Genomic DNA, 16,801 nt, shown 5'->3' with positions numbered 1-16,801 from the left:
CTTTTCGTTGTCCGCGAAATAAGTTCGCGATGGAGGCGATCATAAATAAATTTGTAACAAAATAAATTACGTTAAAACAATTTAATGTGCCTTTTCAAAAATAACGATAAAGTGCTGCAGTTATTATAAAAAAAAAGATTTTAATTTTACCAAGTTGAATAATACATTTTTTTTAATAAAATCAAAAAAATTCAACATGGCGGAATTCCAAATTTAACTACCTACTACATTAGATTCGATATCAAACTTCTATTTTCAAATGAGAAGATAACCGTTTTTTTTAAATAAACATAATCATATGACGTCACCCAGCCAAACATCAATGTTGTATCAGTTATACAGCCAAAATGGCCAACGTAGGCAAAGTTTTGGCAACGATAAAAGCCGTTATAACGCGATTAGTTTTTGCCTGCCACGGAATTATAGCTATATGGCAAGTGACGCTTTTTAAAAATAATATCGAGTATTGGTACTTAGCCTCGCCGATTCTGCTCTTGATCTTCGAAGGAATATTCACGTTGACAATCAAGGAAAATCAGGAATGGAAATGGTAAGAATAACTCCTTATAAAATGCTACCTCGACCTGCGTTCCCATGGGAAATTAGATATTTTTTTTACAGCTTCTAGGACAAGCGTAAAATAAAAAAAAGAATACGTCCACTCCTTTTCTTTCCCGCGGATGTCGAAAAAGGCGACTAAGGGATAGGCTTACAAACTTGCGGTTCTTCTTTTAGGTGATGGGCCAGCAAACTGTCACTATTTGAATCTCAATTCTATCATCAAGCCAAAAAGCTGAATGTGGCCTATAAGTACTTACAAGACTGTTGGCTCTGTCTACCCCGCAAGCGATATAGACGTGACTATATATATATATATGTATGTTAATAAATAAAAATAAGGTAATGTAACACCTTTCCCTCATGTCAACGACCTTCTGCACGCTTGACATTATATTCTCAATGAACGGCCTGTCAAGCGGAACGGAGACTTATTTCGTCACTAAGCTATCGTCCGGGTCTTCGTTCATGTGGGAATTTACAGAAATATGCAGCCTCTAGTCATTTCTGAGTCAGTCTGTCACTGTAGAAGTTAATTAATTATAATACCTACACTAGCTGTGCCCGTAACTTCGTCCGAGTGAAATAGTTATTTAGGGCATCATTGAAGCTCTCAAGGATGAATAATTTTCCCCGTTTTTTTCACATTTTCCATTATTTCTTCGCTCCTTATAGTTGCAGCGTGATGTTATATAGCCTAAAGCCTTCCTCGATAAATGATCTATTCAACACAAAAAGAATTTTTCAATTGTAACCAGTAGTTAGTTCCTGAGATTAACGCGTTCAAACAAACAAACTCTTCAGTTTTATAATATTAGTATAGATTTTTGTAGTATGTATGTAGGTATTTATATTTGTAACGCGATAACTCTCTAACCTTTGGTTTGATTTTAATAAAATTTTGTAGATTTGTAAGAAATATTACTGAACATAAAACCTTAATTTACAATCTGAATTCCAACTAATATTCTTCTTCATCATAAATTCGCCTATTGATGGGCACATGCCTCTCCAATATCTTTCCATCTAGCTCTATCGAAGGTTTTTCTGGCGCGTATATTCCTCTTAACAGCTCTTGGTCGACATTTAACACAGATTAAAAACCAACGTTCAGTAACAAATAAATAGTAGGTTTAAGTGTTAGGTATTTGTTATTCTATCTAAAAGCGCTGAACAGCTGAACGTGGCCTTTCAGTCTTTTTAAGACTGTTGGCTCTGTATACCCCGGAAGGGGATATAGACGTGATGATATGTATGTATTTATGTATTTGTTACGTCTGAAGGTTTTCCGGAAATTCCTACCCGAGCGAAGCAAGAAGCAAAAGTTTACTTTCTTAATAAAAGCATATTTAAAATTTAAAAGAATTTTTTTTTAAATCTTTAATTTACATGCTCTATAGAGAAGAAAATAAAAGTTTTAACCATCCAACCTTTAACCTCTTAATACACGATTAATTTATATAATAACAAAAGATTGTAAAGAACTTATAGTGCGATTTCATTAAATATTGATAGGCGATTCAAACCTCGCGACATATTTTATAATCATAATTTATTTTTATACAGTTAAAGCTTTAATATCGACAAATTCAGTCGTTTTATATAGATAATATAGATAATTTGCATGGAAGTGACTTTAATTTAGCGATGTTTACTTCCCTCCGCGTCAGCCACTAATGTGGCGCGCCCTACTCATCATTGACAGTGTACAGTCACCTGCTAAAGTCCATATATTCAACGGCAAATTAATTTTCTTTTCTTCTTGGCTCAAAGGGATAAAATTCAAAATTGAAAATTTTTATTCATTATTATAGGATACTTCATATCGCTTAATAATTGTCAAAACGTAAGGTTTAACAAAATTGGTTGACGTCAAATAAATTACTTAAAACTAAGTTTACCTACTGCCGCTTCCAAGGCGTCAGTGCAGAAGAAGCGGTAACAAACTGCACTGCAGCATTTTCTTCGATATTAGACGTAATTATATTTAGAAAGTAAGAAAGTAAAATATTTATTTGGCGCAAGATGAAACATTACATTGTTCATTAACATAGAAAAAAAAATTAAAAAAAAAGAAAAATATGATGCGACCAAAAGGGTTTCCACTCAGCATATGCATGTGTATGTTGAGGTTACACAATGCGCTAATTTTCAGTGGAACCTAGTACGGAGGCTTTGCCATTCAATATAAAGGATACATATTAAAAATATGAATACATATTAAAAAGGCGACTAAGGGATAGGCTCATAAAATTGCGATCCTTTTTTTAGGCGATGGGCTAGCAACCTGTCACTATTTGGATCTCAATTCCATCATTAAGTCGAGCAGCTGAACGTGGCCATTCAGTCTTTTCGGGACTATTTGCTCTGTCTACCCCGTAAGGGATATAGACGTGACTATATGTATGTATGTATGTATTAAAAATATCAATACAAAATAACAAGTAGACATCGGTGCTAGGGAGTTTTTATGTGTGTAAGGTAATGCACGAGATGATGCCTAATCGCATTGCAATATCTTCCAAGACAAGTTATAATTTCTATTGTAGTTGAACTCACATTGTTCTCAGGTTCTGCCCGTCGGTCTTCATCTACCTCGGCCTGGTAGTTCCTGCTATTTGGCTGCTAGAACTACACAAAGTGGACATTCGCCTCGCCAACAAGAATAATAATATTAACAATCAAGAGTCTTTAGAGGTAAGTATGTAGCATTTTTATGGGGCCACTTTTTATCGCATAAATTGTTATGTCCTATTCTTCTTTGGCATACAATATTTTTGCATAATAGGCATACGGGTTAATGTGGCATAATTAACTTTTAGGCTAGGTAAGGTACAAATAGTTTTGTGTAAACCGTTACGCGAAAGAACGTTATGCTTAAAATTTATTATGCTATAATACTTACGGTCTACTACATTACATTATTTTATGATGCTAATAGAAATTGACTCTTATACTCTTATAACGACTTGTATATTTTCTTAACCTGCTTTCATTTATCTTTTCAACATGATCAAATCATTAAAGTACCTATTATCTTTTCTATTCTTGTCTCTATATCGTCACATAAATATCAGTTAGGCCTACTGTTAATACTTTTGTTATTCTTTTTGGTTTGTATAATTACGCGTATGCAAATTAATCACACCAGACTCACTGCTCCCTAAAATACAGGTTCGTTCCTAGCTTAGGGAGCAGAGAATTATAATTCCTATGCATACAAAATTTTTTGTCTGTCTTGCTGTAAATTGAATTTGAATTTGAATAAATAAATTTATTATTATTATTTATTATTATAACAACATTACCTTATAACACTGCTCCTTATCCTGTTACTAAATTTTACACCGGTGATTAAACGTCTTATTTTGTCTAATGAGAAAATTAAAGCTGTTATTCTATTCCAGACTGAAATCCCCATTCCTGGAGCGACCAAAATCCCAACAGATATGTGGGTTACGCTGATAGAACAGTTTCTGATGTTGACCCTCATTGTGGGAAGGTGGTTACTGCCTAAAGGAGACCTGACCAGGGATCAGCTCAGCCAACTTCTACTGGTTTATATTGGTAAGTGTACTGGAGATACAGCTTCCATGCTGATCTGGTACCCAAAAAAAACATAGAATGCTGCCAGCCTATTGCCTAAAAGAATAATCTTAAGTTTATTTTTACTTTTTTATTATAATAGTGCCGTGCCGTGTGGTTCACGGCACCAATAGAAAAAAGAATAGGACCACTCCATCTCTTTCCCATGGATGTTGTAAAAGGCGACTAAGGGGTAGGCTTATAAACTTGGGATTCTTCTTTTTGGCGATGGGCTAGCAACCTGTCCCTATTTGAATCTCAATTCTATCTTAAAGCTAAACAGCTGAACGTGGCCTATTAGTCTTTACAAGACTGTTGGCTCTGTCTACCCAGCAAGGGATATAGACGTGATTATATGAATGTTTATTATAATAATTTGAGTGAGTTTCACCTTAATTTGCCTGGTGGTAAGCAAGCTGCAGTCATAGGTGACGCACACAAGCTCAAACAATGCCTATTTACTCTTGCCTTGAAAATCCCCAAGTTGTATAGATCGCGGAAGAGAAGTGCGGGGAGAGAATTCCAAATCACAGCCGTTCGCATGATGAATGATTGGCAAATCGCAAACTTGAAGGGTAGGGATATCAAATATCGCAGCCCTCGCCGTGTCGTCTGATATTTGAATGATGCAGAAGGAAGTAAATTATGCAATTCCAGTACACACTCTCTAAAGTGAAGCCTGTTGAAGACACATAGACTTGTTACCGATCGGTGATGTTCAAGATTAGCATGAATTGAATTTTACGGTCAGATTGCGAGAAAAGAAAAGCAACTGGCACACATTATGTTTTATCTTTACTACATACTGATATAATCACCTCTATATCCCTTGCGGGGTAGACAGAGCCAACAGTCTTGAAAAGACTGAATGGCCACGTTCAGCTATTTGGCTTAATTTGGTTGCTAGCCCATCGCCTAAAAAAGAATCCCAAGTTTGTGAGCCTATCCTTTAGTCGCCTTTTACGACATCCATTGAAATATTATTACGCATAGCCATTGAAATATTATTATAAAATATATAACGTAGCCTACGTTCAGCTATTTGGCTTTATGATGGAATTGAGATTCAAATAGTGACAGGTTGCTAGCCCATCGCCTAAAAGAAGAATCCCAAGTTTATAAGCCTATCCCTTAGTCGCCTTTTACGACATTCATGGGAATGAGATGGAGTGGTCCTATTCTTTTTTTTTATTGGTGCCGGGAACCACACGGCACACTTTTTCTTTACTACCAGAGCAGTATTGAAGTTGGGAAAATCATGGGAACACACTGTCATAAGAATTCTTCTCCAGGCACAGCTGCCGACATCATAGAATTCTTCGACTCCTTCAAAGACGAGAAGGTTGCCACTGAGAAGGTCCTAGTACTCCTGACCCTGGCCATCTGGTCGTGGTCCCTGGTACAGTTCACAGTGGTCCTGACCGCTACTAAGTCCAGGAAGTCCAGGGGAGCAGCTAATAGGTCTGAAATGTACGTATTTACACTGCACGCTACGCCTCTAACACGGTCATGCACGGTGATTATTTTTGTTTTTATTTTTTCGGCTTTCATTGTCAAGGATAAAGTTTAATGTCATAATCATCTGTTTGCCTAAAATTATTTAGCATAATCAACGTCTCGCATAAATTTCATTTAATCATGTATTATGCGAAACGATGATTATGCCTAAGAACGTTATGCGAAAAAAATATTTATGTTATTAAAGTTTTTGCGACTCAAGAGACCCCATTATTGGTTTCATTCGACGGTGTAAAATACAGATCTTTTTTCCTTACTCTATCTATCTTCACAGCGTATTCTCAGCCTTCTGCCTAAAATAACGGTCTGCAAATATTCTCAAGGCTTATGTTCCCTCTTTCTCTATCTTGAAGGTTAACCCCAGAGTAAGAGCAAGATGAAAGATAAGCGTGTCTTGTCAACGTTCGTGAATAAGCCAGCAGGTTTGAGAATACAATTGCGCTTTAAAGCATGCTTTATATGTATGTTCGAAAAACATTATCTCTCTCTCTCGCATCATCAGAGGATGAATTAAATGATAAATAAGTACATTTTTGTCATTGAACAGTTATTAAATATTCTTTCGAGTTACTAATACTTCCGTTTTATTTAAATAAGTTTGTATTTAGTTCAACCAGTAGTAAAAAATAGCTATTTCGAAGTTACTTTTATGTTTGTTCGTTAAGTACTCCAAGTTATGTTGTTTGTATATAGGTACATAACGTATAAAGATCTTATCCCACCTCTGATATTTACATATCAGAAGTGGGATGCATGTATTTTTTTTTGTTTTTTTTTTATTTGTAATCATGTCAATTTGACAGATAATATATCATAATTTACAGGAACAGCCGCGCGTGCTGCTGCTCGATTGAAGTGTGCGCCATCATTATGAACATAGCGTTACAGGACGCTCCATTCCTCGCCTTCAGACTGCTGATCATATGTCACTATAAAATAGTTAACTACATGAACATATTCTTCACTTGCAAGAACACTTTGGTGAGTCTTCCTAGACTTGTTTTTTTTTTTAATTTATTAACTTTTTCCCGCGATTCTGCTGGAGTGTGATAGTTATAAAGCCCATCGTTATATTACCGTTCGGTCCTTTTTGTAGTGTCTAACGTTGAATGAGTCGCTTACACCTTAGATTATTCATTCATATAGTCAAGTCTATATCCCTTGCGGGGTCGAGCCAACAGTCTTAAAGATACTGATAGGCCACTATCAGCTGTTCAGCTTTATGATAGAATTAGCCACAGATTATATATATATATAGCACACAGTTATATTATGCAAATAAAAGTTTGAATTTGATTATTATGCCATTAAATACCGCGTAGCATCTTGAATAAAAATATTCTGGATCTAATGATTAATTTATGGCTATGGATTTATCTATGGCTATCGCTTTGATTCTATGCGGGGTAGACACAGCCAAATAGTCTTGATATTGTAGAATCACACATTTATATTGTGTCAATGTTCGTCAGGTAATCCTCCTGCAGATATACCGCCTCTACGTGCTACATTTGGAGACGGTGGACGAAGGGAATGGCGGGTCTGTTTACAGGAAGAAACACAAGCATAAGTCCGCTGAGAAAAAAAACAAGGACAAAAAACACAAGTGAGTGATAAAAGTGCTATGACAAATTATGATGAAGTTTTTGTTATTTTCTTAATTTATTTATTTACACAGAGAACATCGAGAATGATAAACACAAGAAACAAAATTACGTAGGTTTTCTGCTAATTTCTAAAGAAATCTCTACCAGCAAACAGAATCTAACTTCTTCATGATTATTTTTGGCAGTGTCGAGTTTAAACAGTCTAGTCATAGATTTTACTTACTTTGTATTGGTCGAGTTATGGCTGTGAGTGTTTTACTCCGTCCTTTCTCAGGACTTTTTGTGACAACATCAAAAGTGAATAAAACCGATATTGTAACACTCCATAACACTCACGCTTGTCCAAAAACATTTAATAATCAATAATCCACACTTTTAAATCATTAATATATCATAAGACACATATTTTGAAAAAATATTACAGCAAAACAACATGACGTTTGGGTTCCCGCCAAAAAGTCCAAAATTGTGGTTATCAAATCAAAATGTTATTTGTTTTTTTTTTTTAAATATGCACACCAACTGTATACTATACATACATTGCTTTAAAAGATTAAATCTAAATACTCAGTTCTCATAAGTACATATGACAGATGCTCACGGCTTTTACAATTATTTTATATTTTTTTGTACAGAAAACACAAAGATAAAAAGCAGAAGAAGCATGGTGCTGGCGAGACCTCAATATCCATGATCAGTGACAGGAGACATGACAAAGTGGACGGAGGAAGGATCAGGTAAGTTCAATTTTTGTGTTTTTTTTATTTAAATATTTTTTTTTTACATTTTACAGATTGAGTTAGCCTCGAAGTAAGTTCGAAACTTGTGTTTGAAGATACTAACTCAACTGTACTAACTGTATTTTATTTTATTATAAATACTTATATAGTTATACATCCAAGACCCGGGACAATCAGAAAAAGTTCGTTTCTCATCATCTCTACTCAATATCTTTCCCATGGATGTCATAAATGGCGACTAAGGGATAGGTTTATAAACTTGGGATTCCTCTTGTAGGCTAGCAACCTGTCACTATATGAATCTCAATTCCATCATAAAGCCATAAAACTGAACGTGTTTACACCTTACAGCCTTTTTAAGACTTGCTCTGTCTACCCCGCAAGGGATGATGTTTGTAGAGACATTCGTAAAACGCCCGCAAATTTAGCCGCGTCCAAATCTAAATAGAAGGGAACCAACACCCTTCACCCTACAAGGCGCCAGACGTTATCCAATACACAGATATACATACATATATTTGTAGTAGAGGGTCAAATGATTGTTCAGGCGTTCAGGCCGCGCCCTGCCTAGGGATGGGAAGAAACGTTATCGATAGTTTAGCGGGAGCGTTGATTCGAACTCAACCGCCACTCATGATCTTCCTGCTAGGTGTTATGCCTAGGAATCCAAGGCTTCGGCAATGTTGAGTCGATGGTTGTATTTATGCTTCAATCCGTGAAATCTTTAGTATGGAGAATTAGCATAAGCGCTGTGATTGGCTGATGACGTGTGACGTTAGTGGAGTCGCCACAATAGAATTAAATGAAATTAGTAACGACATACTTAGATAGCTTTACATAGGTACGTAGATAGGTATGTGTCATTTTTTAAAAAGTGATTTCTATAAAATAGTTTTTCTTGTTAAATAAATCTAGCACATTTTCAGTTGGTTTGATGAAACAGAGCTTGGAAATTTGGAACTTCAATCTCCCTTGTTTTTTAATAATAAAATGTCAAAAATTATTTGGCCAATCAATCGATCGGTCCTAAGTAAAGAAAAGTATTTTTAAATCTTATTACTGACAATTGCTTCCTCTGATTTTTAAAACTAAAACTACTTATATAAAAAAAGATGATTACAGACTAAAATTTTATTTACAGTTCTTGCATAACATCAACTCGCGTGAGTGTGCCCAAAAGCCCGGCAGCATTGCCATTTGAATATGTTTCATATTTTTAAAATATTGATATGTGTATGTAAATTTTAATGCCCATATTATTAGTAACAATAACAATTGAGTTACGATTTTTTAATTCTTTTTTGCATCGACAATTAAATCGTATTATCGTCATTAAGCGTATCGATAAACGTTTTATCCCAACACTAGCAGGTGATTCGGCCGCCCCGTGTCAAGGTGACTCTCCGGGTAGCGAGGCATTGATTGGTTCTCATTGCAATGTTAAATATATAACGCTGAAGACTAATTTGACCGAACAAATTAAACTATTGTATAAGTATAAGCGAAAAACAAATACCTATACTAATATCCCCATGAAATGTTTTTGTAAGAAAATGTAAACTTCATACAAAAAGATTACGTTTTATCATACAGACAGAATCTACAGAAGACTCGAAAGCCACTTTCAGTTGGATGATGGAATTGAGATTCGAATAGTGACAGGTTGCTAGCCCATTGCCTTAAAGAAGAATCCCAAGTTCGTAAGTCTTTCCCATAGTCTCCTTTAACGACATCCATGGGAAAGAGATGCAGTGGTCCCAGTCTTTTTTTTATTGGTGCCAGGAACCACACGGCACATCCTCCCATCTGACCTCCGCAATGAAATAAGTAAACATCTTTATCATGCTTTATTTTTATTCCAGAGCTATAATACTGACAAACTCCGACGAAATACGGGAACTGGAGTTGTCTACATTATTCAAGGATCAGGTTTCAATGGAAAATGAAAAGAAGAAGAGGTAAGAGTATTTTAAATAAATTATTTTACTTTTTTTTGCCCGCGGTTTATTTAATCGAGCACTAATTTATTGACCATGCAGCCTCCGTGGTGTGACTGTTGGAGAGACGAACCTCTTTAGAATTTAAGAGGTTTTTTTTTTCTAATTTCATCTTTGAATTGATAGATTTTGTTTTATATTTTCATGTCATAACTCTGCCTCTCATCTTATACATATGTAACTTAAAATAAAATATCTTTTACTAGAGGCCGTCCGCGACTTCGTCCGCATGGAAACCCTATCAATCCCGCGGGAACTCCGGGATAAAAAGTAGCCTATATGTTATTTTGGGTCTTCAGCTACCCACATACCAAATTTCATCGTAATCGGTTCTGTAGTTTTTGCGTGAAAGAGTAACAAACATACATACTGACATCCTGACATACCCACAAACTTTCGCATTTAATTTTATAATATTAGTAGGATTTTACCGAGTGCTCCGTTATTCAAATTAAATCACTTCTCTGCTAAATTAGTAGATACATTCAGTCAAAAAAGTATCGGGAATGGATTATTTATTTATGGTTCCAAATTCAAATTTTTGTTTTTTTTGTTGTTGTTAGATTGGCACAACTGTTTTCCATTTTGGCGCGGAGTTTGAGTTCCATCTGTTGTTTACATTAAATACAGTGCTATTTTTAGTTATATCATATCTAGTGTGTATTGCTAATTTCATAATGGATAAAAACATCGAACAAAGAGTTTGTCTTAAATTTTGCATTGCCAATGGAATATCGTGTTCGGAGTCACTGAAAATGTTACAGAAGGCTTACGGTGAATCGACTTTATCAAAAACTCGTGCTTATGAGTGGTACAAAGCGTTCAAAAGCGGTCGAGATGTGATGGAAGATTTGCCTCGCTCTGGTAGGCCATCAACGTCTGCAACTGAAGTTAACATCGCAAAAGTGAAGGAAATAGTGACTGAAAATCCTCATTCAACTTTGAGAGAGATAGCCACCGAACTTTCTGTATCTCACAAGTCGATCCGTACCATTTTAACTAATAATTTGGGTATGAAACATGTTGCCGCTCGGCTAGTCCCAAAAGACCTGAATTTTTTTCAAAAACTCAATCGCATGAGAGTCTCTGAGGACATGCTAGAACGAGTCAATTCCGACCCAACATTCATGAAACGCATTGTTACTGGTGACGAGACGTGGGTTTACGAGTTTGACATGCAAACTAGTCAACAAGCTTCGGAGTGGCGCCTTCCAACTGAACCGAAACCGAAAAAACCACGCCAAAGTCGTTCAAAAGTCAAAGTCATGTTGACTGTTTTCTTTGACTATCGCGGTGTTGTGCACTCGAAATTCTTGCCGGAAGGTCAAACGGTAAATAAGGAATATTATTTGAGAGCAAATCCGACGAAAAAGGCCAGATTTGTGGAAAGAAAATTCTTGGATTTTGCACCATGATAATGCACCTTCGCACAAGGCCATCATTGTGAACGAATTTTTAACCAAACACTTAACAAATACCATCGAGCAACCACCATATTCACCAGATATGGCTCCAGCCGACTTTTTTCTTTTTCCTAAACTCAAATTACCACTTCGTGGCACCCGTTTTCAATCGGTAGAAGACATAAAAGAGAATTCGCGGCGAGAACTGACCTCAATTCCGGAAACAGCGTTTAAAAAATGTTTTGATGATTGGATTATTCGTTGGCGTAAGTGTATCGTTTCTAAAGGAGCATATTTTGAAGGTGATAAAATAAATTTGGATGAATAACAAACAGTTTGTGTATTATTGATATTTTCCTGCTACTTTCTTGACAGAGTAGTATATCTGTAATCCAAACCTAGAGATATACTAATAGTGGCAAGTCCGTTTTATTCGCGCTAAATACTAACGCGAAATACAACATACATACATTTGCGAAAAACCTGTATTTTTTTTTTTTATGCGTTTTGAATTAAATACGCGCTGTATGTGGCTCTGTAGGTATTCGAAGCGAAGCAGTTGGCGATAGCTAGTTCCAAAGTAATAATATAATAAGATTCTTAGAATTCTCAATGTGCCGTGTGGTTCCCGGCACCAATATAAAAAAGAATAGGACCACTCCATTTCTTTCCCATGGATATCGTAAAAGGCGACTAAGGGATAGGCTTACATACTTGTGATTCTTTCTTTAGGCGATGGGCTAGCAACCTATCTCTGTTTGGATCTCAATACCATAATTAAGCCGAGCAGCTGCACGTGGCCATTCAGTCTTTTCGGGACTATTGGCTCTGTCTACCCCGTAAGGGATATAGACGTGACTATATGTATGTATGTATGTAATTCTCAATTTCTCATCTTCTCTCTCTCCAGCTCAAAGAAAAAGCAAAAATCGGAGTCCTCCGAGGAATCCCTGAATAACATTCACCACACGACCGACGACTCGGGCATTTGACATCATCGGATCCGTCGCGAGAGCCCTAAACGAAGCCCTAAACGCAAGGAGAAGCATGACAGGTGAGTACACTAATTTTGCTACCATCTATACTAATATTATAAAGCTGAAGAGTTTGTTTGTTTGTTTGAACGCGCTAAGCTCAGGAATTTCTGGTTCGAATTGAAAAATTCTTTTTGTGTTGAATAGACCATTTATCGAGGAAGGCTTTAGGCTATATAACATTACGCTGCAACTATTAGGAGCGAAGAAAATTTAAATTCTGGAAATCTTATTTTTATTTGTTTTCAGGCACAGAGACAAAAAGAGCAAAAGGAAACGCGACAGCAGCTCGAGCGACTCCAGTTCTAGTTGAAAGGTGTATGCTACTTGATTTATTTGCCTGGAAAACGTGTTACGGAAGAAATAAAATGTCAGTTACAGTGGCAGTATGCGGTGTTGTTCCTTTGCCACGAATTGGAGGCAAAGTTTGACTTTGCTTGTTGAGTTTTGAATTTGGAAGTAGGTATTGATATTCGAATTAGAATGTAATTTGAATATTTTGAAGTGATTCAGTTGAGGCGATGCGTTTTTTATTAGAGTCAGTTTGTAGTTAGCTGTCGACGAGGTCGACAAAAGTGGTGCAAATATCTTTGTATTTTTGTCGATATTACGAATTATATGTTCAAAGATGTGGGCCCTAATAAAATGTTATTTCTATATAATATATATATTCATACTAGTTAGCTGTTCGCCCGCAAAAACTTGTGACGCGAGTCTGGAACTAACCCTATTTTAAATTTCATGAAAGTCGGTCAAGCGGTTTAGCTAGTAGTGCCTAATTTGTGCCTTTTCTTATAACGAAAGTGCCTTACTATAACTATTGTATCAAGATATAACAAATGCTTTGAGAATTGTACAGCATGCATTAAAGAAATAATAATAAAAAAATTAATTAAGTCATTGAAATTCGTTTTTACAGTCGAGTTATTACCTATATTATATTATTATCTTATAAAGTTTCTAGACCACGCACAAAACCTGATAATAATAATACTTATGTATTTAATAAAAATAAAAATTGATATCAGTAGGAAAATAAGTAGTATAAGGAATATTGTATATAGGAAAGTACAGCGAACATCATGTCATAAATACCCTGAATAGAGCAGTCTCCGTAGAATGACACGCGCGACACAGTATTATCCCGCGATAAACATCGCTATCCCGTTTCACATACATACATATATATGGTCACGTCTATAGCCCTTGCGGGGTGGTCAGAGCCAACAGTCTTGAAAAGACTGACTGTTCCCCGCACCAATACAAAAAAGAATAGGACCATTCCATCTCTTTCCCATAGACATCGTAAAAGGCGATTAAGGGATAGGCTTACAAATTTGGGATTCTTTTTTAGGCGATGGGCTATCAATAAGCCAAATAGCTGAACGTGGTCATTCAGTCTTTTAAAGACTGTTGGCTCTGTCTACCCCGCAAGGGACATAGACGTGACCATATGTATGTATGTATGTATTATGTACATTAAGGAAAAAATGTAAGAATAGAATTTAAACTGCAGAGGAATTTAAAAATTTATGTGTCTTTTGTGTAAGTTGGATATGTTGTTGACTGTACAATACTCTACGATGTCTACAATCAATATTTTTAATATGGTTCTGTAGATTTTTTAATAAACAACGTTGAAAATAAAATGGTTTTATTTCTCAAATATGATAGGTACAATTCAATAACAAATAATTTTATAAATAAATATACATATATTGTAAATGTAATATAGCATGTTAAAATACGACACTGTACTTAATATTAAATTTTTATATAAGTAGTGATGTCAGGAATAAAAATAAAAAACCTAATAAACCCATTATTTCTACTTATATAAATACAAAAATAAATATTTGGAGGCTATATATTGTTCTTTTTCTAAAAAAAGTTTTACCGATATAAATTCAGACTAGGTAAATTAAATATACAGACTTTAAGAAAGAAATACATAAGATAGAATGTAACGTATAAAATTTTCTTTTACAAAACGCATTGAATACTTAACAAAAAAATAAATATTGGGGAAAATACATAAAATAAATACAAAATATATAACAAATCTAACTTAAAATTACAATAAATTATTTAAGTAATACCGTTAATCTTCCCGCCATTTTTAATTAATGTCAGCGCCATATTGGCTGTACAAAGCGCGCCAAAAGTACGCGCGGTCAGGCGTGAGCGGCGTCACGTATTGGGGTTCCAGGGTTATGGCTAGGTGGTAGGGGTATGGGAACCATTCGCCGTTACGTGGTTCAGGAGTTGGTGAGCTGAAATAATTTAAATAGATTATGTTGATATTTTAAGTTAACTCTACTACTTATATAAATAGAAATAAATAAAATATGTAATAAATACAATTAGTGTTAGGAGCAAACGGACAACCGTTCCGATTTTTTGTATAAAAATTCATGTGCGGAACTCGTAACTCCGGCTATAAATTCAGTCCATAAATTTATTTCTTTCATTTTTATCTTATATCCTTTCCTGTCTCTTTCTCTGATTTCGCTTCACCTTCCATAAAGTAAGCCTTTAATCTATCGCTTCATCCTTAGAATATAATATTTATTTGCTTATGATTAGGGTAAAGGTTTATTCTTTACAAAATAATATGTGTGTATGGAGGCAAAGGGCATTGATAAGCAATAAAGTGTAGTCATAAAAAATCTTACCCGTATCGTGCAAAGTTAGTCCACATCATTGTCATAAAGGTAACCATTCTAGCGTCATCTTCATTCATAGGCAGAGGTACACGTTCTAACTCGAACAGGTAAAACAGTTCATCTTGGTGCGCCGTAGCATTCAAACTACTATTAGTCAGCAGCCGGCCCAAATTCCTGCTTCCGATATAATTGAAAATGTACTCGTAAATCGGAACGTCAGAATGATTCGAATACAATTCAGAAAACAACGACATCGGCCCCACGAAAGAGAAGTCCGTATTCAAATTAATAATACCACCAATCAAAGCTTCGTCAGAAGTGGTATTAGAGAAATATGACTCCTTCAAAGTGGTTCTGAATTCTTCAATTTCGTCTTTGGCTACTATGAGACTCCTCTGATCGAGGGCTGAGTAATCTTCGTTTTTAATTCTATCCATTTGGCTGGTTATAGTGTTGTAATCTAAAGTACTAGTCAGTCCTTCAACCGTATTCAGACCGAGAATGATTGGGACTGGATGGAAGGAACCACTTGATAAAATAGCATAAGGAGATTCAGTTATAAAAGCCTCTTCGTTTTCGAAAACCTTTTCCGCTGACGGCAAAAAAACGCTTTTAGGATTCATTTGTTTTGAAATAGCTTCTTCTACTTTGATGATATCGGTTTCTGTGTATGTTTTAAGCAATTTCTTAGGGTCCATTGTGTTTAGGCCCAAAGATTTAGCAACCTGGCTCGCGGTTCTTAGTGGTTTTGGATCGAAGGATTGAGGTGCAAAAAGAGTACCACTTTCAGATATTATCCTGTGGAATAAGCCTTTAGTTGAATCAGATAAGGTAAGATAAATAGCTGCTATACCACCGCTGCCTTGACCCATTACTGTAACATTATCAGGGTCACCATTGAAGCCTTTGATATTTTCCTGGATCCATCTTAAAGCGGCTCTAATATCCTTTAAGCCAGCGTTACCAGGGGCCTCTTCTATGCCAAGATTGAGGAAGCCATACGCGTTGAGTCTATAATTCACCGTAACTACAATAATGCCATGACTGACTAGGTATTGTGGGCCGTAGAAGCTTGGAGAGCCAGATCCAGTGCCGAAGCCTCCTCCGTGGAGAAAAACAAGGACTGGTAATGAGGAATTGGTGACAGCGCTTGGGGAGTAGATGTTAAGAACCAGGCAGTCTTCGTTTTCACTTGGTGCTGCCAAGGGGTCAGTAGTGAGGAATTGAGGGCATAATACTGCTCTGTTGTCGGCTTTGTAAACTTCGTCGAAAGATGGCGGTTCTTCGGGGGCCTAGAAAATGATATTTTTGTTATTGTTAATTGTATCAGACTTAGTGAAAACAAGCTCAGAAAAAATAATTATATGTTTACTACGTTCAGTCAATATTGAACAAAAGTAACGGACTTTGAACATTAATAGAAAGTTACAGGGGTGCGATCGTAAAAACAGTCAAACTTACCCTAAATTTTACAGGAACGCCGTAACGAATGCCCAAAAATTCATAATACAACCCATTACTGGCTAATTCACCTTCAACTTTCCCCTGTTTCGTTACCACGATTCTCGAAGGTTCTAAGGAACCCGCTACCTCAATAAACACAAAAAACGCGCCAAAAATTACGGCTGTGTAAACACCCATTCCTTTGCTTGTTTATCTTAAAACTATGCTTTTGTTTTTAATTCAACTGTTT

At 35.9% G+C, this 16,801-nt stretch overlaps 2 protein-coding genes across 2 annotated transcripts; one reads left to right on the top strand and one right to left on the bottom strand.

The window, feature by feature from the left end:
• The first annotated feature begins 347 nt into the window (after positions 1–347).
• On the top strand, positions 348–13,015 carry LOC106133680 (transmembrane protein 26). The gene is made up of 10 exons (XM_060952517.1): positions 348–550; positions 3,129–3,255; positions 3,966–4,125; positions 5,436–5,613; positions 6,486–6,642; positions 7,134–7,267; positions 7,904–8,005; positions 9,871–9,966; positions 12,319–12,462; positions 12,692–13,015. Exons 1-9 carry the CDS (start codon positions 348–350, stop codon positions 12,398–12,400), a joined length of 1,239 nt encoding a protein of 412 aa, XP_060808500.1. The 3' UTR covers positions 12,401–12,462; positions 12,692–13,015.
• A 1,427-nt stretch (positions 13,016–14,442) lies between these two features.
• LOC106133679 (juvenile hormone esterase) lies at positions 14,443–16,783 on the bottom strand. The gene is made up of 3 exons (XM_013333489.2): positions 16,570–16,783; positions 15,118–16,400; positions 14,443–14,715 (listed from the first exon to the last, which is right to left on the bottom strand). Exons 1-3 carry the CDS (start codon positions 16,747–16,749, stop codon positions 14,562–14,564), a joined length of 1,617 nt encoding a protein of 538 aa, XP_013188943.2. The 5' UTR covers positions 16,750–16,783; the 3' UTR covers positions 14,443–14,561.
• Positions 16,784–16,801: the final 18 nt, after the last annotated feature.

The sequence above is a fragment of the Amyelois transitella genome, chromosome 28 (assembly GCF_032362555.1).
Source record: "Amyelois transitella isolate CPQ chromosome 28, ilAmyTran1.1, whole genome shotgun sequence".
Classification (NCBI taxonomy): domain Eukaryota; kingdom Metazoa; phylum Arthropoda; class Insecta; order Lepidoptera; family Pyralidae; genus Amyelois; species Amyelois transitella.
Note: the sequence above shows the minus strand (reverse complement) of the source record. Positions and strands in the feature narration are given on the sequence as shown.